The sequence below is a fragment of the Pristis pectinata genome, chromosome 5, assembly GCF_009764475.1.
Source record: "Pristis pectinata isolate sPriPec2 chromosome 5, sPriPec2.1.pri, whole genome shotgun sequence".
NCBI classification, from domain to species: domain Eukaryota; kingdom Metazoa; phylum Chordata; class Chondrichthyes; order Rhinopristiformes; family Pristidae; genus Pristis; species Pristis pectinata.
The window spans coordinates 24,906,568-24,932,431 of record NC_067409.1 but is presented as its reverse complement, the minus strand read 5'-3'; the positions used below and the strand labels follow the sequence as shown (position 1 = coordinate 24,932,431).

The 25,864-nt window shown below is 41.3% G+C and overlaps 1 protein-coding gene across 11 annotated transcripts in view; it reads right to left on the bottom strand.

The window, feature by feature from the left end:
- The window catches only part of pard3aa (par-3 family cell polarity regulator alpha, a), a 655,359-nt gene that overhangs the window by 2,246 nt on the left and 627,249 nt on the right, over positions 1–25,864 (bottom strand). For all 11 annotated transcript variants that reach the window (XM_052015672.1, XM_052015675.1, XM_052015670.1 and 8 more), the window contains 2 exons: positions 6,846–6,963; positions 1,479–1,606 (listed from right to left, as the gene is read on the bottom strand). In XM_052015672.1, the coding sequence (XP_051871632.1) occupies positions 1,479–1,606; positions 6,846–6,963 (246 nt within the window). The remainder of the gene's footprint in view (positions 1–1,478; positions 1,607–6,845; positions 6,964–25,864) is intronic.

Genomic DNA, 25,864 nt, shown 5'->3' with positions numbered 1-25,864 from the left:
AGACATAGTCCATTCCATGGAAACAGTTATGCTATATACAGTTTGATATTGTACAGAAATGCTGCTGGGCAGTTTTAGCAGCAGATGGGATAATAGGTTGGAGACACAAGAGACTGCAGATGCTGGAATCTGGAGTAAAAAACAAACTGCTGGAGGAACTCAGCGGGTCAGGCAGCATCTGTGGAGGGAAATGGATGGTCAATGTTTCAAGTCGAGGATAATAGGGTGTTGAGGTACATAAATATACAAATGCCCTCTCAATTCTTCTGTTTTCCATCTCCCAGTCAGGAAGAAATGTTCAGCAGAATTCCCATCTCTTGGAAGCTGCACTGTGCCAGCCATTCTTATCGCTTCTTCCATCAGCAGAAATTCAAGATCAGGTAAAATGTTCCCCTATCAATTAGCAGATGGGTGAAAGGTCTGCTGAGGAAATTAAGAGTGACTAAAAACAATATAAATTTAAAATAAGGGTGCAGTGATTTACATTTTCTCTGGGTCTTGGTTTAAATTAAATCCAGACTGATAGAACGTGAGACTCCCCAACTAAGTGGTTCAAATGTATTGACTTTGGATTGCTTCAGGCCAGTTCATAGACATAGAGGTTACATGATAGAAGGAATACATATCCAAACAATGAAGTAAGTGTGATGAAACAAATGCAAGTTTTTTGAAGTAATAAATGTTTGTAATAAATACAGGGGCTTTTCTTTTAATTAAAATGTCAAAATATTTGAGTTCACAATAAGTGAGCTCCACTGTATACTTCCTTGTTTAATAACCTTCCATATGAACCCACTTTTGTTTAGTTTATTATTATTTTAAATCTTTCTTTTACAGAATGTCCTAAATAGCTCCCCAATAACCTGTCTGACCCATTAAAACAACTGGAAGTTGTTTAAACTGAAGTAGATGAATTATCAACATTACATAGACTACTGCCAACAAAGCAGCCTGACGACAGACATATGGCTGCAAGCCCCTGAATAGCTGCCTTTTTTCCTGACACTTTTCAATCCTTGTGTGCACTGTTGGGTGAATTTAGATATACTAGGAAACAGCTGTCTCCATATTCACTTGCATTGTCCTGTCCTGCTAATGTTTTTCTTGATTTTGCCATTCAAGAACTGCAGCAATATAATTGTGCCAATTTATTTTGAAAAAAAAAGAAAACAATTCCACTAAATTGAGTTGTGTTTCTGTCAAAATTAAGCCAAAGAAATGACCTTCAGCTAGTTAACTTTAATTTCTCCTTTTTGACGATTAGAATTTTAATTTTTCCAACCACTGCAGATTTACAGACCATTCAAGCCAATGAGGAAAAGTGCTTTAGTTCTGCAAGTTAAATTCATTATTCAACAGTGTTAATATGCATACCTTGTATGTAGGCTTGTCTGCCAATTACTTTTTATGGCTTCAGGTATAAAATTAAATGAGCAGTCCCTGGCTTAGCAAAAAACACCTAGCTTTGGTGATCTTACCTTGGCAATGAGCTGTACTGTCGTTGAGCTTGCTGGAAGCTCTCCCTTTCTTCCTGTCTCTGGCGCTGAAGCTGGACTTCCACAGACACAGAGTGTCGACCACTTTGAGCGTAAGGGCCGGAGCTGGGCTAAAGAAGGATCGCAAAGAATTAATTAGAAGTGTGTTCTTTCACAATTCTAGACTGACTGACTAGCTGATCCTACATAAAGGTGACACTCACCTTTACAACTGAGGCTTGGAGAGTACAAACATGAGCAGATAGTCAAAAGGTCACAGTGCTTCTTGATATTGCTATTTGCTTTTAATTGTCAGATCTGTTTTTCTAATTTCTGGTCAAGCACATTATAATAATAGAAAAATAATTTCAATTTCCTTAACATTATTTCAGGTCAAACTGTTGAATCTGGTGCAAGACCTGATATACATTTTTCGACTATTTCTTGGAAATAAATTAAAGGTTATATGCAATAATATCCGGACCTTCAATTTCTGTAATTACCTCCTTTCCTCATATATATTTATCTGTTTTATTGTTATTATAGGTTTGCTGATTGGACGACTATTTCTAAGCTGTTGCTGCTTAAAGGTAAATCTACAGGAGTCACAAAATGGAACACCACAGATTTAAGCATTGTTGTGACATTCTGCAGAATGAAATTGTGGACACGTATTGAAGTGGCTGTTCTCATGAGAACATATTATACTAACGCTGACCAATATACCGTGGAAACACAATCTGATACACTTGGCTTCAATAACATTCAGAAATCAGAATTTTTTTTTCCCTTCCCATATGACACATTCCTTAAAAGAGCACAAACATCTGCACAAACATTGTATTTTACAAGTGATGCATAATTATGAAAATCATTTCCAGCTTCAAAGGTCTTAAAAGTACACTGAGAAACTGCAAAGCATTATAAAACAGAAATATTCTCAGCATGATGGACGTGAATCGGTGAGACGGTTAAAACTCTAAGAAACAAATAGGTCAAAGACACGAGCTTGACAGAGATGGTGTTGGAGCAAGAGCCAGGAATGGACACAGTAGGGAGGCGATGAATCTATATTCCAAGTAATATTTATCAATTCTAAATGCAAAGATGAATTTACTTGCATGAGAATGAACATTGACCTGGAAAAATAAAAGTTAGAAAATTTGGAGAACATTCAAACTGTAAAACCTGGGACAGGAAGAGATATGGCACAAACATTCATTTATTTTGGTCAGGATATGATAATTATCCTGTTTTAAGCAAACCGAAAAGTATTTTAATTATGTAATTACTTTAATCCATTTATTCGAAACTTGAATCAAAAATTATAGCACAGAAGTTCATTCAGCCTTTTGAGTGTTTGCCATTGTTAACTCTTTAATTGAGCTCTCTACTCTAAACCTCATTTCCTTGCTATTCCCACATTTTTATATATATTCTTCCTTTTCAAGAAATTATCCAATTCATTTTTAAAATTATGCTATAGTTCTGCATCAAAAGCCACTTGTGCTGAAGCATTCATGGTCTAATAACCTGTGTGAAAAGATTATGTTCCTAACGTCCTTTTTGTTCCTGTTGTAATGCTAATCCTGATTCTGTTCCCTTTCATTACTGAATCACCAGCCAGAGGAAATGATCTTTCATTTTTGGAACATATTAAAATCTGTCATAATTCCAAAAGAGTTATATTAAATCCTTCATTAACCTTTTCTGTTCCAACAAAAATAAAGCAAATATTTCAGACCTCCTTCATACCCAAAAACTCTGATAACAGTGCCATTTTATTAAATCTTTGCTCTGCTCCTACCATTTGTCCGGTTGTATTGAGTGTCATGACTGACAGCAGCAACAACTGCTTCCATTTTACACAGGATCTAATGTAGCAAAATTGTCTCAAGACATTTCATTGGAGCATTATCAAACTCAAAGTTATACCAAAGTATACTGGGGAAAATGAACAAAAATTTGCTGGTCACAGAGGCAGGGTTTATAGAATATTTTATGAGAGAGAGGTCGAGATGGAAAATAGGTATGGAAGTCCAGAATTTAAGGTTTTGTCAAAAGCACCAATGCAGAAGTGATTAAACCCACGGATAAGCAAGAGGCTGAAAACAGAGGAGACATATAGGACTGGAAGACATTACATAGACAGGTAGGGAGACGTGAGACCAGGTATGACAGAGAATGGTGATATATGCTACAGGGTTGGAAGTATACAATCTTAATGATGGTATAGAAATGTAAATCAACTTTGGGTCAAAATTTGAAAAAGTTGCAATTTCAGACTACAGGTCTTGGAGAGTTGGTAGCTAGGGAACAGAATTTGGGTTGAGGTATTCCCAAATTTTTCATATTCATTTTTTGGATCTGTGCATTTAATGCATCAAAAATTTCCTTTTTTGAAGGTGATGCTGAGCTGTCTCCTTGAACCTTCATTTGAAGGTACTCCATTAGTGTTCTTTGGTTGGGAGTCCTGGAATTTAAATCCAGCAATGAAAAGGATCAGCAAATTATTTCCAAATCAGTATAGTGACAGACTTGGAGGAGATGCTGCAGGTGATTATGTTTCCATGTGTGTTTCGTCCCTGACTTTCTTCGTGGTAGAGGTCATTGGTTTGGTAGACTTCATGGGTTTTAGAACCAATGTTAAGGAATCCAAGGAGTATTCACTTTTATCTATATACAGCTGTGCTGAGACCTCTGGGTGCCTGTCCTGCTGGTGGGACAAGACCCACCCAAGGATTGTGATGGAGGAGTCTAACACATTGTTGGAGAAAGCTTCTGCTCATCTGCTAATGCATGCTGGACAACAGTCCGACAATTTAGAGGCAGTGGAGGGGTAGAGAAACATATGGAAACTGGCATGGGTTTTCATGCAATATTGGGGAGCAACATGTGCAGGTGAAATAGGACAATGCCAAGTTCGGGTCCTTCAAAAAGAACAAAGGTAATGGTGTTGGCATAGGAAGAGAAGCCATTGCTGGAGAATGTCAGTGTATAACTGGAAAGGTAACAATGAAACCAGCCAAGTGCAGTCCCGGCCAACAGAATGACAGTGGAGATACCCCAGAAGAATTAACCTATGGCCTTATCACAACTTCAAATGTAGTGCCCATTTATGCTGAATTATGTAAAATTCTGTGTTAAGATTGCCAGGCTCCAAGCAAACACCTGCCAAAGTCCCTTACGTGACAGAAAACAGAAATCTTTCTTTCTTTCTGAATTCAAAGCTCAAATCCAAAGATGAGAAAATGCTGTGCCAACTCATTCCCTTGGAGTACAATTTACGGTTAACCAGTTTTCACAGGCTGAAAAAATTAAACACCAGTGAGGGAGGAAAAAAAAAGATCCAAAGTAACAGGAACAGTAACAATATGGAAATATGGATGATGAATTAAAATGGTCATGTAAACTATTTAACAAAAATAATCAAAATAAGATCACATGCTTTCCATAGAACTATTAATCAATGTAAATACCTGGATTTTCATGAGACTTGCAACCACATTTAGATTACACAGGTTTTGCAAACGTCAAGTCTGGTCTTGGAAACAATTCTTTTCAATGGGGAGCTGGGAACAGTTCCTTTCTTAATATTTATTTGTTGTTTCAATATGTTCACATTTGATTGCGAGCTGCTATTTGCCAACTACTTTAAACTACTGAACCTGCAATTTAGGAAAATCATTCTATCCCTTAAGGTAATTGGGTCCCTTGTCCTTCAAAAACTTGGCTGTTCATTACAGGAAACTGTTTATAACTGTTATAAAATTAAAATACACAACGGTTTGCCCTTTGACCCACAATGGTTAAGTTCCAAGTCTTTCAGAGTCCAACCTTTTCTCACAGTTCTCGTTCCCAGACCACGTGCTTCTCCTTCTCCTGCACCTCCCCCACCCCGACTACTGCCCACCCCAACCACTCCCTCCCCCAATATGATAAGCGACAGTTTATAAACCGGAAATCTGCTAGCAAAATATTTGCGCACAATGGAAAATGGCACAGACATCCACTGAGGAAAACAATGTTGCTTTTCAATGGAAACAAAAGCCCAGACTCTAACAAGTGAAACACAGATTTTATCTTTAATTTGATCGATCCAAAAAAAAGCAGAATACTGGCACTTACATTACAATCAACAATTTAAAAAGTCAGAATGCTGTAGTGATGTTGTCAAAAAATGGTTCAAAAACAAATTTTACACATATAGACACACACAATGCAGTGATGGTTTTGGAACCCAACTTCTAAAGATAACAAGAATACACAGTCCCTTGTACCATTAAAAATTCATAATTATCACAGTTTCCAAAGATCCATTTTAAAGAATATATAGGGACACAGCACTGTACTATTGACTCAGCTGCTCATTCATTGGGACTGGACAAAGCTTGACATGGAATGTTTAAGGAGGACTGGTTTACTGTCTTGCAAGAAAACGAACAGCTTACATTCCACATAAGGCACTTTGAATCATAGGCAATCGGCTGCCATGCATGTATACTGGAATCGTCCACTTGCATGCAAGCTGCCATTTTGTATCACAAGTTGGTTGCATCCATTTTCCTCTGACTCCAGACATCACCAATTCTATAGCTAAAACTAAAGATCCCGTAATAAGTGAAGAAAGTTGGCAGGAACCAGCAGTATAAGCAAGCAGTGAGCATGCAGTGATTATTTTTTAATCATGCCAGCATTGAAATAACTAACAGTCATGATTGGATGAAAGCATTCCTAAATCAATACAGGCTAAGTTATAAAGAAACACGCTTTACATTTTATACATAATTATTTTGTATAAGCAATCACATTTGTCAATTGCACAGGCAGGCACGTTGTAATGCAACAAAGTATAAGTACTCATTATATGTAACAGAAGCCTAGTTCATGTTTTAAAAAATCATTTGCATGTCCTTTCATACATGCTTGCTGTGAGCAAAGTTCATTATGAAAATGACAAACCATCTGATGAACTCCTTCCCTCCTCTCTTCTGCTCCCCTCACCCCTTTGAGCACAAATACATTGTCCAAACACACCCAGTCTGGAGTGCAGTGAGCTTCATTACTTCATTCAAGCATAGCTTTGTCCCAGAAGAAGAATGGATTAGTCCAGTTAATCAGAAAAGTACCAGGTTTCTCCACACAAACTGATGCCAATCAGGCAATGATGGGTTGATATTGAGAGATGAGATTATCAATGATGCACCGCAGATGTAGATAAGAGGTTAGAAGTGAAGTGGTCAAATAAATGTGACTTCTCACTGTCTTTACCACATAGAAGCCCAGGGGTAGCGTCAATGTTTGCAGATGCTGCTGTTAATCAAAGTTCATTGCCCTCCGTCCCCAGATGGTCACAGTCTAAACACTCACCCAAGGCTGTTCAAAACTGTATGTTCGTCTCCGGTCCTCAAGCTCCTCTTGCTTTGCTTGCTGGAACTCGTTTCTTAGCTTCTGTATCCGATCGTGGTTACTTGGAGCCAGTCTATTACTGGAATAGAAAAGGTAAAGGTAAAAATTGTTGAAATATGTGAAGCAACACAGAATTAGGCAGAGGTAATACAATTCACCACAAGGCTGACCAAACTGAGACTTCACTTTTAATTTACTGCCATGTAAATCAGACAAAGTAAAGAGGGAACCAGCTGGCAAGAGGCTGTCATTAGGATCTGCTTCTTTCCAGTTTCTCTCCATCTATCACAATCACAGATACTAGGGAAAGCACCTACATGTGAAGGGAAATTAACCACTCAGATATATTTGCATATGTATAATTTAATATTGCTGAACAAGGTAACCACATAACCAAAGAGTTCCAATAGGAAGCAGTAATTCTCCACAGGAAACAAAACAGGACCAGTTTTAATTTGCTCCCCATTTCACCTGGAAAGCCTCTCAATTCTGGATCAAAAGATTTGCGTATATCGTGTCCCACGGAAGTCAATACAGCAGATTAGCGACAAAGTCATCAATCACTTCAGATATTTAAAGTTAATTATCTAATTAATAAAACAAAATTCGGTTGCAGACAAAAACAGGAATTAAAATATTCAAAGCTCAAGTTAAGCATTACTTAAATTTTTAAGAATAATTATTTTCTCATAATAGGTCATAAACTGTTTCCTATTTTATGTAAATAATATGCACTCAGTAGACCCTTTATTGTGACTAGTTTCTTTTGCAGCTATTTACCAAGTATTGATTGGCCACGAGCCAATTGAAAACTTGAACAGCTGGAGAGACCAATGGCCTATTCCTGATACCAGACTCCACACTATATTCCTCAAGGGGTAAACAGGAGGTGCAATTGCTTTAATGAGTTCTTATGAGAGTTTGCTACATTGCCCCAATCATCAGCAAATATATTTTTGAATTCAAGAATAAATGCTCCAACAAGGGTTCTGTGGCTTCCTCAGGGTGGATGTTACTGGCTATACTGATATCAGGTGAAGCCATGCTCATAAAATGTAACAAGCTGGAGAGGCAGTACTTAATCAGGATAACTACATAATAATTGCAACGCCAATGAAAAGTTGAACTGTATCTCTTCCCAACCTTTTTTTTTCTCCTTAAGGTTCTCCCTTCACACATGTGGTATAAGCGGGGCTAGCCACTGACACATCGCTTTGAAAATGACACATCACCCTCCAGGATGTCCCTCAGGTGTTGGTTGGCCAACCAATTACATTCTTGTAAGCAATAAAGGGTCAGTAATCAGAATATCAGATCAAATTTTGAAATTGATGAATGCAATGTTTTCAGAGAACATGAAAATAAATGCATTGAAGTTATCCAGCATAGCTTTATTCATGTTATCAAGTCAAAACTGTAGTTGAATGAAGGAGGGTCCTGAAGGTGATAATGTTTCTGCTACAGTTGAGGTACATGGACATGAGGAAGAAGAGTAGGAAAAGTAAAGGCAGAGATTCTTGAAGACCACAACGATATAAAACAGTGCAGAAAATATAAGCTTTTAACAAGTGTCAGTCAACAACAGATTTCAAGGAGATGTCGACAGACCAGTGAAATGCGTAGATAGATTGAAGATTAAACCATGTTGAGGAATGTTAAATGTTGCATTTTAACAAAGATTACACAAAGTTCAGAAGGGAAGTAAAAAGGAAAATAAGAAAGATGGGGGAGGGGGGGAGAGAGAGAGATAAAGAGAGAGAGATATAAAGAGAGAGAGAGAAGGGGAGGGGGGGGGAGGAGGAGAGCGGGAGGGAGGGTGGAAAACGTGAGAAAAAACATTAAAGGTAATTCCAAAACACACTACAAGCATATAAACAGGAAAAGAGTTATAAGGGAATAGTTGGGTCTGACAAAAAAAATCTACTCAGGGAAGCATGGATTCTAAATGTGTACTTTATATCAACATTTGTTAAGGAAGAACACTGTTGGAGTGTCAGCACAGGAAATAGTGTTATAGTCTGAAAATAGAACATGACATACTAACCACAATAAATCACCTGATCCAGGTGGGTTGCTGAGGAAGTAATGGAGGAAATTAGAGATGTCTTGGCCATAGTCTTCAAAACATCTACATGTAGATGTGTTGTGGTGCTTCAGTACTAGAAAACTGCAAATGTTACATTCTTGTTCAAAGAAAGTGTGAAGGAATAAACTCAGTAACTGCAGACCAATCAGCTTAACTTCAGTGGTGGGGAAAGTTTGAGAAACAATAATCAGGGACAGAATCAGCAGTCACATAGACAACTGCGTTTTTAAGAGAAAGTAAACATGGATTTATTAGAGACAAATGGTATTTAACCAACTTGATAAAGTATGTGGACGAAGTAACAAGAAAGGGTCACTGAGAGAAAAGCCATTGATATTGATGAGGGAAATGCTATTGATGGGATATATATGGTTTTCCAAAAAGTGAATGATAAGGTAACCACATAATAGGCTTCCCATCAAGATCAAAGCCCATTGGATAAAATGGGCTGTAATAATATGGATAGAAAATTGGCTAGGTAACACAAAAGTATTGAAAGATTGGTTTTCAGACTTGAGGGCAGTGCAGACAGGCTGGTGGAATGGGCAGATAGGTGGCAGATAAAATTCAAATGTCAAGAAATGAGAAGTGTTGCAATTTGATAGAAAGGATAAGAAAAGGCAATATAAACTAGAAGGCACAATTCAAAAAGGGATAGAAGAACTGACGGATCTGGGAGTATTTGTATACAGTTGATTGAAAGTAGTAGGGCAGTGTAAGAAAGCTGTGAAAAGAGCACACTGAAGCATACAGTACAAGAGCAAGAAAGTCACAATGAATATTAAGAAAAAAAAACTGGACCCACCACAAATAGAGTCTAGTGAACACCACACTTTAGGAAAGATGAGCACAAGAGATTTACCAAATTGGTACCAGGGTTGAGGGAATTCAGTTACATGGATAGATTAGAGCAACTGGGATAGTTTTCTTGGATCAGAGGTTGCGAGGGAATCTGATAGAGATATTAAAATCAAGAAGGCTACGGAGAAACTTTTTTAATTTAAATTTTATTTTAATGTTTTTAATAATTCTACATGTTGAATGTGGTTTTAAATTTTGTTTTGACTTTTTAATTTTTTAATTATTTGTGTTTTTCAACTGTTTCTGGCTCAGAAAAGGCTTCTGATAGCTCACAGCCTGCTCCATCCTGCAGAACAGTGTGTGAGGGAGGCCAGCAGGATGTAGGGAGTCACATGATCATAAGAGGCAAAGGTCACTGGGGCATGAGAGTCATTGAGGTGGAAAACAGAAATGGGTCCTTTGGCCCAATTCATCCATGCTGACTGTGATGCCTGTCATTTGCCTGCATGAGGTCCATATCCCTCTCTTCCTTTCCTATCCCAGCACCTGTCCAAATGGCTCTTAAACACTGTAATTGTACCCTACATCCACCACTTCCTCTGGTAGTTCGTTCCAGTTAACCACTGCCCTCTGTACGAAAAATGTATCCCTCAGATTTCCTTTAAATTTCTCTATTCTCACCTTAAGCCTGTGACCTCTAATTTTAGACTCCCAGACCCTTGGAAAAATTCTGACTTTCTACTAAACCTATGTCCCTCATAACTTTACAAACCTCTTTCAGGTTACCCCTTAACTTCCTACAATCCAATGAGAATAAACACAGCCTACCCAATCTCCCTTTATAAAATAAGCCCTCCATTCCAGACGGCATCCTGGTGAATGGAGACACAAACTGCATAAGCTGGAATCTGGAAGGAAAAAACAACCTGCTGGAAGAATTCTTTATCCTGATGCAGGGTCTTGACCCAAAAAGTTGACCATCCCTTACAGTTACAGAGCTCAAGGCCATGACGATGTAGATTGTAAGCTCAAGAGTCCATTTTATCATACAAGGGGAACATTCAATGGTCTTATAACAGCAGGATAGAAGCTGTCCTTGAGCCTGGTGGTACGTGCTTTCAGGCTTTTGTATCTTCTGTCCGATGGGAGGGGGGAGAAGAGAACGTCCAGAGTGGGTGGGGTCTTTGATTATGTTGGCTGCTTTTTGTGATGTGCTGAGCTGTGTCCACAATCCATTGCAGTTTATTGTGGTCTCGGGCAGCAGTTGCCATACCAAGTTGTGATGCATCCAGATAGGATGCTTTCTATGGTGCATCCATAAAAATTAGTGAGGGTCAGCAGGAACATGCCAAATTTCTTTAGCGTCCTGGTGAATTCCTTTAACATCCTGGTAATTTCCTTAACGTCCTGGTAAATCTCTTCTGCACTTTTTCTAATACTATCACATTCTTCCTGTAGTGCATCGACCTGAGCTGTACATAAAACTCCAAATGCAGCCTGACCAATGTTTTGTATAACTGCAACGTGACATCCCAACTCTTATATTCAATACTTCAGCCTATAAAAGGCAAGCATACTGAATGCCTTCTTCACTACCTATCCACCTGTGTCACCATTTTTAGGGAACTATGAACTTGACTCCTCTTCCCTCTCTACATCGACATTCCCGAGGTCCCAGCCATTCACTGCATATGTCCTGTTAATGCCTGAAGTCCCAAACTGCATTACCTACATGCCTGGATTAAATTCCATCTGCCACTACACCACCCAACTTTCCAACTGATGTATGCCCCTCTGTATCCTTTCATAAACCTCCTTGCTATCTATTACTCCACCAATTTCTGTGTCATCATCAAACTTATCACAGTCTACCCACATAATCATCCAAGTCATTTACATACATGACAAGCAACAATGGTCCCAACACAGATCCCTGTGGTACATCAATAGTTACAAACTTCCAGTCAAAAAAGCACCACTCGACCAACTACCCTCTGCCTCCTATCACCAAGGCAATTTTGGATTCAGTTTGCCAACACATCTTGCATATCATGTCTCTTAACCTTCCGGATCAGCCTCTTGCACAGGACTTTGTCAAAGCCTTGCTAAAGTCCATGTAAATTACGTCTACTGTGCTGCCTTCATCAATTTTCTTAGTTGTCCCATTATGGGATAGAGTCCAAAACAATGTAGTCCATTTAAGTCTGCTTCTCTTTCCACAAATGCTGCCGAAATTGCTGAGTTTTCCAGCATGCTCTGAAAAATTGATGTTTGTTTCATTGTGTTAAATTGGATCCAAGTGATTAATAATATTTTCTTCAGTATAATCTGGGCAGGCAAAATGAAAAGAAGTGGCACAATTCAAAACAGCATGCAATCAGGCAGAAACAAAGGAGATGCAAAGTCAGTGGAAGTGCCCTGATCTAACTTAGCAGGGGGAAGAGAGTGGCCATTATTGGCTGAGTTGTTAACAACTTTATTATGTTTTTGTAAAATTTGATTTCAGGATGCTTTTCCATTGTGCACAGGGTTCAGATATTATGGAATATAGGTTTAAAATGTAGGAAATCAAAGAAAACAGAAAAGTTAGCCAAGCTATTTTAGTAAGCGGATAACTGAAATGTGGGATTGATTTTAAATGGACTTTCTGGAAGAAGAGTTCTACTAAGTTTGGACATGATCATGTTAAAATCCATGTCACAACCATGGAAGCTTTCTGACTGCTGATCCTGTTCTCATTACTTACCATAAGCCATTTGCCAATGGAAGGATCCATGACTTTGGCAGATGAAGGAAGAGGAAGGCGGCAGCTATCACATCAACAAGACAGGTGCAAGAGGGCACAGATTTAAGCGACTAAAATTATTTGTGCCTGTTTTCACTGGATAAGAAATAGTTGAGAAAGGATCTTCTTGAAGTATTCCAGATCATTAATAATATTGACAAGTTTCTTCGTGAGCAACTGCTTCCCATGGCTCTGAGAAAGGCTACAAATGGACAGAGCAATTCTAACTATTTAGCAAATATTGGTGAATGTTTGGAACCAACTATCCAGAGAAGTGATACAAAATCAGTAATTTCAAGCATGAGCTGGACAGGCACTTGGCAGGAAAATCACTTGAGAAAAATGGGTAGTGGTCTGTGTACGTAAAGGGGACCTGGCTGGCTAAAAGGTTCTTTAATGGTACTGTGGCGGCCTGCACGCACGGGACTCGAACTGCCATCGGGAGCCTCAGGCAGACACGCAGTAGTGCGTTTGGAACTACCCGCTCGGGGCGGACCCTCCGGGGACAGTCGGATGTCACGTCCGCCCCGCGGGTCGTGGGGGCCCATGGGATGGGAGATTTAAGTGCGCGTTTTTGGAAACAGTAAAGGATTTTTGAGTTCAGCGCTCTCTGCCTCTGTGTGTTCCTTTAGTAGCGCGTTGCGTGCGGCTACATTGGTGACCCCGACGCTCCAGACGGCATCTGAAGCCAGTGACTCAGCGACCAGCCATGAGTTCGAGCAACTCGCACAGCGCGGTCTCTCTGAAGCTCCTGACTTTCTGGGCCACTCAGCCCCACGTTTGGTTCGAGCAGGCTTGAGGCCCAGTTCAATATCAGAGACATTACAGCCGACGCCACGCGGTACTACTATGTGGTCAGCATGCTTGACCAGGACACGGCAGGCCAGATCATCGACTTCCTACGCCAGCCACCAACGGAGGACAGGTACACTAAGCTTAAGGCGCTCCTGATCCGTACCTTCGGACTCTCCTGCCGCGAACGGGCCACGCAGCTCCTACACATGAATGGTCTGGGCGACCGCACGCCATCTGAGCTCATGAATGATACTCTGGCGCTTATGAACGGCCATAAACCATGCCTTTTATTTGAACAGTTGTTCCTCGAGCAAATAACAGAGGACATTCGCCTCCTCCTTGTGAGTGAGGATTTCAGCGACCCATATAGGGTCGCAGCTAAAGCAGACGTCCTTTGGCAGAATAAGCAACATGGAGCAGCCTCCATTGGCCTAGCCATGAGCATGCAGCCCAAAGCCCAGGCCCCGCAACCAAAGCCATCGAGACCCACGGGGAAAAAAGACGAAAGTTCGGAACAATGGTGTTTCTATCACCAAAGATGGGGTTCAGGTGCGCGCCACTGCCATCCACCATGTGCTTTTCTGGGAAACGCTGGGGCCAGCTGTTGCTAATGGCTACGACAGCTGGCCACCAAGACAGCCTCCTGTACCTCTGGGACCGACACTCCGGGCAGCGCTTCCTGGTAGACACCGGGGCCAAAGTCAGCGTACTTCCCCCCTCGAACATGGACACTCGTAACATGGTCCCAGGCCTCGAACTCACCGCTGCAAATGGCACCAGTATTCGGACGTACAGCCCGCGAACTATCTCACTGCATTTCAGGTCCAGCCGTTTCACTTGGACTTTCACGTTGGCAGTGGTGTCACAGCCACTACTAGGGGCAGATTTCCTACGAGCCAACTGCCTCCCGGTCGACCTAAAAGGCCGGCGTTTGGTCCACGCCGGGATGTTCCAGACGTTCCAGACTTTCCAGCTCGGGGAAGCCAAGCTACCAGCCCTCCACCTGGATTCCGTGACCCTCCAGGTAATGAATTCACGAGGGTGTTGGCAGAATTCCCCTCCATAGTCACCCCGCAGCTCTCCATGGCCAACACCAAGCATGGCGTGCAGCACCACATCCCCACGCAAGGACCGCCGCTGCACGCCCGAGCTCGCAGGCTCCCACCCGACAAGCTCCACCTTGCCAAGGAAGAGTTCCGTAAGATGGAAGAGATGGGAATCGTATGCCGCTCAGACAGCTCGTGGGCATCCCCGCTGCACAGGGTGCCCAAGTCCGCAGGAGGATGGAGGCCCTGCGGAGACTACAGGAGGCTCAATGACGCCACAACCACCGACAGATACCCGGCACCCCACATCCAGGACTTCACGGTGAACTTGCACGGAGCGACCATCTTCTCAAAAATCGACCTGGTCAGGGGATACCATCAGATCCCAGTGCACCCCGACGACGTGCCCAAGACAGCCCTCATCACCCTGTGCGGCTTGTTCGAATTCCTGAGGATGCCTTTCGGTCTCAAGAATGCAGCCCAAACTTTCCAAAGGCTCATGGACTCGGTGGGACGCGGCCTGGATTTCGTTTTCATCTTGGACGATATCCTGGTGGCCAGCAGTTCGCACCAAGAGCACGTGGCACATTTGCGCCAGCTCTGCCAACACCTGAGTGACCACGGACTGGCAATCAATCTGGCAAAGTGCCAGTTCAGGCTGACGGAGATCGACTTCTTGGGCCACAGAATCAACCGACATGGCGCAGTTCCCCGCCCAGCACGGTCAAGGGCCTGCAGGAGTTCGTAGGGATGGTCAACTTTTATCACTGGTTTGTGCCGGCAGCGGCACGCATCATGACACCTTTATTCAGCCTGATGGCCGGCAAGGCCAAAGAGGTGGCATGGGACGCGGAGTCCACGGAGGCGTTCGAGCAGGCCAAGGAGGCGCTGGCAAAGGCGGCCCTCCTAGTGCACCCAAGAGTCGATGTACCCACGGCACTCACAGTCGGCAGAGTCCTGGAGCAGCTCATCGAGGGCCAGCAGCGACCACTCACTTTCTTCAGCCGGCACCTACGGCCACCAGAGGTGAAGTACAGCGCTTTCGACAGAGAGTTGCTGGCGCTCTTCCTGGCTGTCCGGCATTTCTGGTACTTCCTTGAGGGACCACAAGCCCCTCACCTTCACACTGGCCAAGGTATCGGACCCATGGTTGGCTCAGCAGCAGAGACCCCTGTCCTTTATTTCAAAATTCACCACGGACGTCCAGCACATCACAGGGAAGAACAACGTCGTTGCCCCTGCCTCCATTCAGCGGGCATATTGTCCTCAGGAATAGACTACGCAGCACTGGTGGAAGCACAACGGTTGGACACCAAGATCCCGGATTACTGCACTGCCATTTCGGGGCTCCAGTTGGAGGACGTCCCCATCGGCCCGGCTGCAGATCGATTCCTGTGCGATGTGTCTACCAGCAAACCCCGACCCATGGTACCAGCAGCATGGAGGCGCCGGGTGTTCGACACGCTGCGTGACCTGGCCCACCTACCCACCCGGGCATCCATCAACCTGGTGGCGGACAGATTCGTCCGGCACGGTTTGCGCAAACAGGTCGGACACTGGGCCAGGACCCGCGTACACTGCCAGACCGCCAAAGTCCAGCGGCACATGAATGCTCCCCTCCAGCAGTTCCAGCCGAGGCACAGGATGTTCCAACACATCCACGTGGACATCGTCGGCCCCCTGCCAGTCTCCCGGGGCGCTAGGTATACCTTTACCATGATAGACAGGTTCACCAGATGGCCGGAAGCCGTACCGCTCGCAGACACGTCCACTGAGTCCTGCGCCAGGACGCTCATTGCAAACTGGATCGCCAGGTTCGGCCTCCCAACAGACATCACCTCCGACAGAGGGGCACAGTTCACGTCTGGTTTGTGGACAGCACTGGCGCAGCTCCTGGGCACCCAGCTGCATCACACCACAGCGTACCATCCCCAGTCCAATGATTTGGTAGAGCGATTCCACCGGCATCTCAAGTCGGCCTTGATGGCACGCCTCATGGGACCCAACTGGACAGATGAGATTCCCTGGGTCCTACTGAGCATCTGCACAGCCCCCAAGGAACACCTGGGCACCTCCTCGGCGGAATTGGTCTACGGTGTCCCCCTGACGGTCCCTGGCGAGTTCATAGCAGAGGCCTGAGGTTCGGAAGAAACTCCAGCAGTGGTGCTAATGAGGCTGCGGGACAAGGTAGGGACCCTGGCACCGGTCCCGACCTCCAGGCATGGTCCCACGCCATCCTTCACCCCTAAAGACCTCCAAGTCTGTAAGTACATTCTTATTCGCAGGGGCATGCACAGGTCACCTCTACAGTGGCCATACGAGGGACCCTTCAAGGTGATCCGGCACAATGGATCCATTTGTGTCGTGGAGGTGTGTGGCCGGGAAGTGACTTTTACAGTGGACCGCCTCAAACCGGTGCACTTGAACATTAAGCAACCAGTGAAGGTACCCGCACTGCGCCAGCAAGGCCGGCCACCCAGGCAAGCCACACAGACTGGGGGCTCCACTCCCTCAATGGACGTTTCTGGTGGGTGGGGGGGGAGGTGGTGTGGCAGCCCGCACACGCAGGACTTGAACCGCCATTGGGAGCCGCGGGCAGACACGCATAGCGCATTTGGAACCACCCGCTCGGGGCAGACCCTCCAGGGACAGTCGGACATCACGTCCGCCCCGCAGATCGCGGGGGCCCATGGGATGGGAGATTTAAGCGCACGTCTTTGGAATCAGTGAAGGATTTTTAAGTTCAGCGCTCTCTGCCTCCGTGTTCCTTTAGTAGCGCGTTGCGTGCGGCTACAGTACTGTATTTTCTGATAATCACAAACTATGTTAAGGGGGATATAAGGATCCTGTCCACAGACAATCCCTAATGTGTAGAATTCTTGCCCACCGTTGTTGAAGCAAGGTCTAAAATTTTGCTCAAGGGGATATTTGAAGCGGTTAAAAAAACATGAGGCCAAGTGGCTCATATTGAGGAAAGGATGTGGCAAAGAGCAGAACTGGATCAATTTGCCTCCTTTGATGTTGCAACATTCTAAAATGTTTCCTTTTCCACAATTACAATTTTCCAGAGGATCTCAAGGATTTTGTATCTGGATCTGACTGGCCCATGACAAAACAGAAGGAATAAAAAGAGCATTTGGAGGACAATAAACAATCCACACTCTAATTTCAAATAATGTACTCCAAATACAACAAAGTATAGAATTGCACATGCTGATATTCCACTAACTTGCAACCCAGCCAAAAACTAGTGGCGTTAACCACTAAAATATACTATGATTCTGCACTCTGAGTTAAAGAGTGTATTAGATTGACTCTGTATTTTATATAAATAATAATTGTTAGAAAGTTACTACAGTAATATTTATACAACAAAACGTTGAAGGACTAAAAAGGTCGGGCCAAGAGAAAAACATATCCTGGACCCCCAAGCATATGAATGGATTGTGTAATGTATTCATTGCCCAGTAGTTACTTAATTAAATAACTGGAGTACACTTAGAAAAATTACAGATGCTGGAATCTAATGGATTATGGTACCTAATGGTTGCCACCAACAAACATGTTGCAATAAGCAGTGATCCTAAAACCAGTCTTTGAAATGCTACTTCCGCCAGCCTCCCACACAGTTTTTCTGGACATTACTGCCCAATCTCTACCCGTCAAATGGGGACACATTGATATATGAACAAAGCTGTTTTTTGGTTTCAAATGAGTGAATTGGTCAACACTGTGAACATACTCGAACTTCTGTTTCAGTAAAAACTGTCTGGAAAAAGATATGTGGGTTTAATAGATGTTACTTCTCAGTGAAATGAATGAGAAATGCATCTCCACAGATACACAGGCAAAGGCAAACTGAAAATTGGAAAATAATTGAAAGAGAATAATTGGGAACACACCCAACAATGCATTGCATTGTACTCAACTGATGTGCCAGCCTGGATTAAAGTGTTAAACTCTGGAGAGGTGGTTTCATATAACTAATGGAATCCCATTTCTTTGCATTTACCTCGTGCCCTTTAAATGTCCTTTCCAAAAGTTTAGTTCCCAAATAAATGCCCTTATTTAAGTGGTGTAATTATCTTGAAGTAACATATTCAATCTTCTAATAACTTGAGAGTCCAAAAATTGTTTCAAACATCTCCTTTCTGCTGTTAATAGTACAGAGCTGCTCTATATATACACAAGGAAAAATATAGAAATGCAAGGTAAGCATATCAGAACTGTAGAAAAAAAAATAAAGGTTAACATTTTAGGTGGAACCCTTTATCAGATTCCTGAAGAACGTTACAAAAAAATTGCTGACTTTTTTTTCCAGTTGTCGTGAATTTTCTATTCTGCAACAGCTGTTCAGGTTGAATAGATTACATTCAGACGAGACATAAAAATACTGTCAAGGTAGAACAAGAGGCAGCTACTCAAACGATTAGGTTCATGTCTTTGGAAAGTGTTGGTGTCTTTTTATTTTGCAAAAGATCTTTGTTTGGAAAATGTAGACGTGCAAGATTGATAGAGCAGCTCCCAGCAAAAAAAAGTTTAGAAATAATTGGAAGCCATAGTCTGATAATTATTGCAACTGAAAACAGGGTTGATTATTTACGATGTATTGGAAATACTGTTAACAGGTTGCCTGAAACAGTGCATTTTCATATTAGATGAACTTGAAAAAATGTTACCTAATCATTAACAGATGCTTTTTTAAAAAAATTACAAAGTAAAATGAACAGAGTATTGAAAATAATTGGGGCACATAGTTACCAGTGAAGTTTGGGCCATGTTAAATAATCACATTAGCAAAATATGATGCAAAGCTCAAATAGTTAACTGTATAAGACAAGTGTAAAGACATTATGAAAGGAAAATTAATTCTATGATTACCTACTGGAATGTGAGATTACACACCTTCCTGGTGTCATATGCCCAGTTTGCAGCCTGTTTGGAATTGCTTCTAACTGTGTGTTCAAAGCACATTAAAATGCATTTTAATACTTCAGAGGAAAACACATCAAACCTTTTCCTTCTGTCTACTCTCCACTTTCCATTTTTCTTTAATTCTTAGGACAGTTTTTACATTTTAACTGGCAATGTCCTTCACAGATCTGTTTTGCATAAAGGCCTGATTGCTCTAATTCTAAATGTAAAAATGTCTTTTGCACACATTTGCGTACCAACTAATCAACAACAGATGCTAATTTCTCCAGGAAAGCCAGTTCCCCCTAACTATTCATGGTAAACTCATAACCATAGCCACAAAAGCTAAATTATGCAAAGAAGGAGCTCCAAGTCAACTGCAAACAGATACAATGATTTAATCCCTTTATAAGAGTTAAAATTAATTCAATAGAACTGTAAATGCAGGCAGTGTGAATTAAATATTTATCAAAGTCTAAAACATTTTTAGATCCATGCAGCGTTAACCTACAGATCAAAGACAACAATTATAAAAGCTTTTTCAAAGTAATTTTTGAAAGGACAATGCTGCAATTTAATTTTAGAAGGGCTTTTAGCATCTGACTAATGGTACAGCTTGGACTGAAAGAGGTCTTTACAATACCCATCTTGACAACAAACGACACCTCACTAATCTTGCTCTATCATAAATTTATAAATACAGTTAATATAGATTAAAGACCTTTCTGAATATTATAATCTCTTTCCTAGTCACAAGTTTAGAATTTAGAGCTTTCTTTTACAAAACACCTTCTCTGTTTTAAGTTATTGTACATGAACAGATATAAATGATCTGGGATCTAATGGGTGTACTTCATGGAGTATTGTTGCGTGACATGTTAATTTATGTTGATAACAATTTTGGACAGAGAATGAAACATCTAGTCATAGAGTTGTTCCAAAGGCAGCAATAAATTGTTGTCGTTTGTACTGATCTGCAACCCCGAAAGATTGCTCATCAAGGAGATAGGCTGAACAGCAGATATCAATTACAAAATTGAAAGCCAATTTCAAGTCTTTTAGGCAACACATTAGCTTGGTGAGCAGATGTACCACCAGACTGCAGCCTACAGTGGCAACATTCAACTTTGTACATGGAATTTCCCAGGTGAACTCCTGATCTCAGTTCCTCTCTTCAACAAGGATCAGAGCATTTTACTTCCTTACAAGAGGAAGGTAGGCACAGAACAAATCGAGGAAGAATCTTTGCTCTATTTGGTGATGGCAAGTTGGGAAAATGTATTAAATTGAAAGCTGTGATAATCAGCTGGAATTCTTCATTCTCTCTCTCCTCATTCCCAATAGATTTTTACAATCCTGGCCCTTTGGACATGAATGAGTTTGATTCTGAACAAAATGTAATATTCACAGATATATTAAGTATTATTTCATGAGACAGAACAACTGCAAGTTAAATTCGTATAAACATTGAAAAAAATACAAGAGGAATACAAACCACAGTTAAAGTTGAAAGAGATCTGAAAATAATAAGTCTAATTACCAAGCATACTCAGTCATTGTAGAGCATTTGTTAATGAAGTTAACAGATTAGTTTTGGAAATGTTGAAAATGCCACTGTGTTGAATACTACGTCGAGTTCTCAGCACCATCAGGAAAATATCCAAATCCCTTAGGGAGTACAGAGAAGGGCCAGTAGACGCAATCCCAGTTTCAGTACCAAGCTCCAGAGATGAACCTTAAAAAGAAAACTCTTTAAACTCAAGATGAGACTCTAAAAAGGGGTGGGGGCTAAGTGACAATAAGCAGAATAAAAGGAGAAAACTAAAGCTTTAAATCAATCTGTAAGCTAAGAGAATTCAGGTCAAAATGGGAGGTGTAATTTTGGAACTGAAGTTTGGAAGCACTTCACCCGGTTAAGATAACAGGGGCTTAAATTTAAGTTATCTTTTTAAAAAAAAGTCAGGTTCTCCTGAAGCTTGTGAGGGAGAATGGCCTCCCAAATTTACACCTTCTCATGTGCACTCTGTTCTACTACTCTAAGTCATTGAGAGAAAAAAAAATCAATGCCACCGCCCTGTTCAATCTTATATGGGTATATGTGGCAAAGTATTCTCACCTCTGAATCCACGAAAATCTGGGCAACCCTAGATTTGGCCATTGGCTATTCGGAAGAGATTTGAACCACACTAAATGTAACCTCATGGTATGGCATATTCCACAGTTCTCAATCAACATCAAATAAGATGGTTGAACAGATACTCCTATGGTTCATAGAAGTACAGAAAAGTTACAACCCAGCAGTCTATATTAATATTCATGTCCCATATAAGTTGCCTTCCAGCTTATCAATATACCATTCTATTCCTTTCTCCTTCACGTTGTTATCTAGTTCTCTTTTAACTGTTATTTAGCTCAATTTCTCCAATATTAGCAATTCCACTATGAGTGAAGTAGTTAGATGGGCAACTCATTCTCCACTCTAAACTTACATCCCACTGCGCGCTGTCCACTCCATGTACTGCAGCACTTCAAATGCATTTCAGCATTTTAAAGCCTTCTTTTGGCAGCACCTTTGTTCCTCAAAATTTTACCAGCTGGAAGGACAAAGATAGCAGGAACTTGGACGAATTCCTCCATCATGAGCTGGACTCATCTCACAGCTCCTTCAGTATCTCCAAGTCAAAGCTTTGCACCTTCAAACTGCAGCAGCATCGACAATACATGAACAACTAGTTCAAGGAGAAGACTCAATACCAGCTTGTCAAACTAAGGATATTTAATAAATATTGCCTGGCCTGTGTCTCCCACATCACACGAACAAATCTAAAAACAAAACATTGGCTTGTGGCGAGTTACTTCCTCAGTGTATCCGCAATGGCTTCATTTCAAAACCACTAAATGTAACAAGGAAACAAAGTACCTTTCAAGTTTCAGCATTTGTAAATAACCCTAACTTTTTAAATTAATTTAATAGAGACCGACAATATGGCAGCAATTATTATTAACTCAATTGGTATCTAATACTTTAATGTTTATGATCATGCAAATACAGCAGTGTGATTGTTGATATTTCTTCATCAACTCATCCAAGTAAATAAAATGACTAAATCCAACATAAACATATGATTGTTGGGTCAGAATGTGATCATATAAAGAGTCCTCTGTTGCCAGATTCATTATGGCTATCACAAAGGCACAAGCTGCAATAATAACCATCCAAGGACACAGCAATTATTTCTGAAAGTATACAATAAGAAACAAAATAAAGACATAGTTATAAAACACCTTTTTCAAGCATTGACCCTGACAGACATACAGAATGTTCCCGACTACTGCATTTATCACAAATGGTGACCAGAATGGACCCAGATCCTTGTGTATCTGAAGAAAGTAGTCAACCTGGCTAATAATGTGTGCTGGGAAAAACTTTTTGCAGCAGAAGATATTTTGAAATTGTATAAATTTTAACTGCTTTTGTGCTTTTTTTTGTGTTGGAGATGGGACAAGACAAGTCCTGACATCTTTGATTTTTAAAATCGTTCCTATTCCCTAATTAATTGTTAGCTCTATGCAGTGGATACATTTTGGTCATAGTCTGCCACCTGCCCTTTGTCAGCAACTCCACCACAGAAGAACACTTTAAATGGCTCAGCTCAGGACAAGTGAACCTCCCTCGAAGAAGGGACCAATTGCACAAGAGAGTGAATTAAGAGCTCAAGTTTTCAAGGAGTCTTTTCTTCTTCGGGGCGATCTGATCACCCAGCTGTATGTTTCATAAATCCACTTGCAATATCTTTAATCTGCTTAGCCATTGCTCTGTCCCACTCCAAACCTATTAAATAAGAATCAAAAGATCCAAATGAAGAGATTAATAAGAAGGCATCCTGAGTGATGTGGTATGCACCACTGTTAGATTTCTGGTTACTTAAAAACCTTCAGTTTGAAGCAATGATTTGAAAATCTACATGAACTGCCCACAATTTCACAATTGCTCCAATACAATGACTTCTAGAGACTTTATACCATTGTACTTGATGGTTACCAGTCTTCTGCTGCCTGCAAGTCCCCTGTGCAAACTTTCCCTGGGACAGCTGTTCAGTGAAGTCCAAAACAATGCAGAAATCTCTGACCATGTATTAACGTGTGCCCACAGAATTCCTTTGACAACTGCTTAAGCCATGTCCCAGTGTAATGCTATTACAGTGCCAGCGACCCGGGTTCGATTCCGGCTGCTGTCTGTAAGGAGTTTGTACGTTCTCCCCGTGTCTGCATGGGTTTCCTCCGGGTGCTCTAGTTTCCTCCCACATTCCAAAGACGTACGGGTTAGGAAGTTGTGGGCATGCTATGTTGGCACCGGAAGCGTGCCGACACTTGCGGGCTGCCCCCAGAACACTCTACGCAAAAGAAGCATTTCACTGTGTGTTTCGATGTACATGTGACTAATAAAGATATCTTATCTTAACTGTCAGATATCACATTTGTGATTCAGAAACATCCAAAAACCAGTAAACTTTACCAGTAATTTAAATTAAAAAATCAATCATAAAAACCTTCAAATAACTGCATACATTAATTTTAATTCAATTAAAAAGTAAATGACTATTTACCCTTCCCTCTCACATCTATTCTTCTCCATTCAAATGAATGAATTCTCTGTTCTAATGCCAGGTCTATTTTGGCTTGGGAACAATGGGAGAATTTCCCAGTGAAAGTGCTGGGAAATCTGTAGAAGTTCATGTTCCACAGTTAGACACCATGAGGAGTTAAACATCAAAGCACAATCAAAGAATTTCCAGCAATCAGCTGTGTGGATGTTCAGGAATTCCAAGTGATGAACTATGTGATTCTTAATTCATTCCTACTTCTGAACTAATTGTTCTCTGCTAACAGTGGAGTGGACATGATCTCTCCTCCTGTATTATGTCACAAATTTCCATACAGTTAATTAGGTAAATGCCAGCAGGTCAGGTGGAACTTCAGGAATTTTCAACTGTTATTTCATTCTTTTGACTGAGGTAAAAGTTTCCATTTCATTTTTTGAGGCATGGATCAATTTTAAAGCAGTATACACTTTTTTGGAACAAAACATTGTCTTGCCGCATTTCAAGAATTTCTCCATATGTTTGATTAAAGATTTACTTATCACTAAACTCCTGCTTAATCTCCATTGTTCACTTTTTCATAAAATAGACAGACATGGCAATTAAATCAAATTTAAATTGAATCTAAGATTTAGTTGAATGTTATTGAATAGTGAAAGATTAATTCAAAGAAAGATCTTATTTCTTTCTTGTTGCACTAAAAATTTCTGGTTATTTGTTTTAAGGAATGATTGATTAGTTCTTTAAACAAACCTTAAAATGAACCACTATTCTTATTAAATAAATGGCACAATAATCCTCAAACAATTAAAGGATGAAGGCTTCCCACTCAAAATGTCATTAACCTTCCTTATTATTTAGATGGCCCTGCTGAGCATTCTCAAATAAAAGTTGTGCCATCACTGTACAGATAGAACATAGTACAGCACAGAACAGGCCCTTTGGTCCACAATGTTGTGTCGACATAGCTAATCCCTTCTACCTACAGAATGCCCATATTCCTCCATTTTCCTCTCATTCATGTGCCCATCCAAGCCCCTCTTAAAAGCCCCCAATGAATTTGCCTCCACCACCCTATCAGGCAACACGTTCCAGGCATCCACCACTTTCTCAGTAAAAAAAACTTACCCCTCAGATTTGTTCTGAACCTACCCCCTCTCACCTTAAATGCATGCCCTCTGGTGTTGGATCGCTCAATAATGGGAAAAAGATATTGCTTGTCCACCCTATCTATGCCCTTCATAATTTTATACATTTCCAACAGATCATCTCTCAGCCTCCGCCACTCCAGAGAAAAGAGCCCAAGTTTGTCCAGCCTCTCCTGACAGCACATGCCCTCTAATCCAGGCAGCATCCTAGTAAACCTCCCCTGCACCCTCTCTAAAGCCTCGACATCCTTCGTATGTTACTTGTTACTTACAAGGCTATACATTGGGTCACAGCAAAAGGCGTTATGCTGTGCACACACATCAGTGAATTGTGTACTATTTGGGCAGTGGGCTTATTTGATGATGTACATCTTGTGGGATTTGGCTGGGTAATTATCAGTATTTGCAAATTTAATAAGGTTCAAGTACATGAAGCACTTGATTGGCTTTGCCGGTGTGTAGGTTCACTTGGTTTTTCTTTCAAAGGGGGGAGTGGCTGGGAAGGAAGGAAATGGTGATCTGGATCAAATGTTTTAGGAAGGCTTTGCTTTGCTAGTGGTTTATTATTTTATGATCAGGATGGCAGCTGCCTTAGTTTATGCATTGCAGAGGGAAACATTTGATGATCTTTAGTTGTGCAGCAAGTTTAGGAGTTCAAATTACATCAAAAATATCTGCAGCAACATTTTGACCACACCAAAGGAGTGGGCCATGTGAATACGTTAGGAGATGCCATGTAGTCTTGTGTGAGAAACATGTCTTTTGCATCTCCAATGTCTCAGAAACTGTTATGTTTGAATCCTT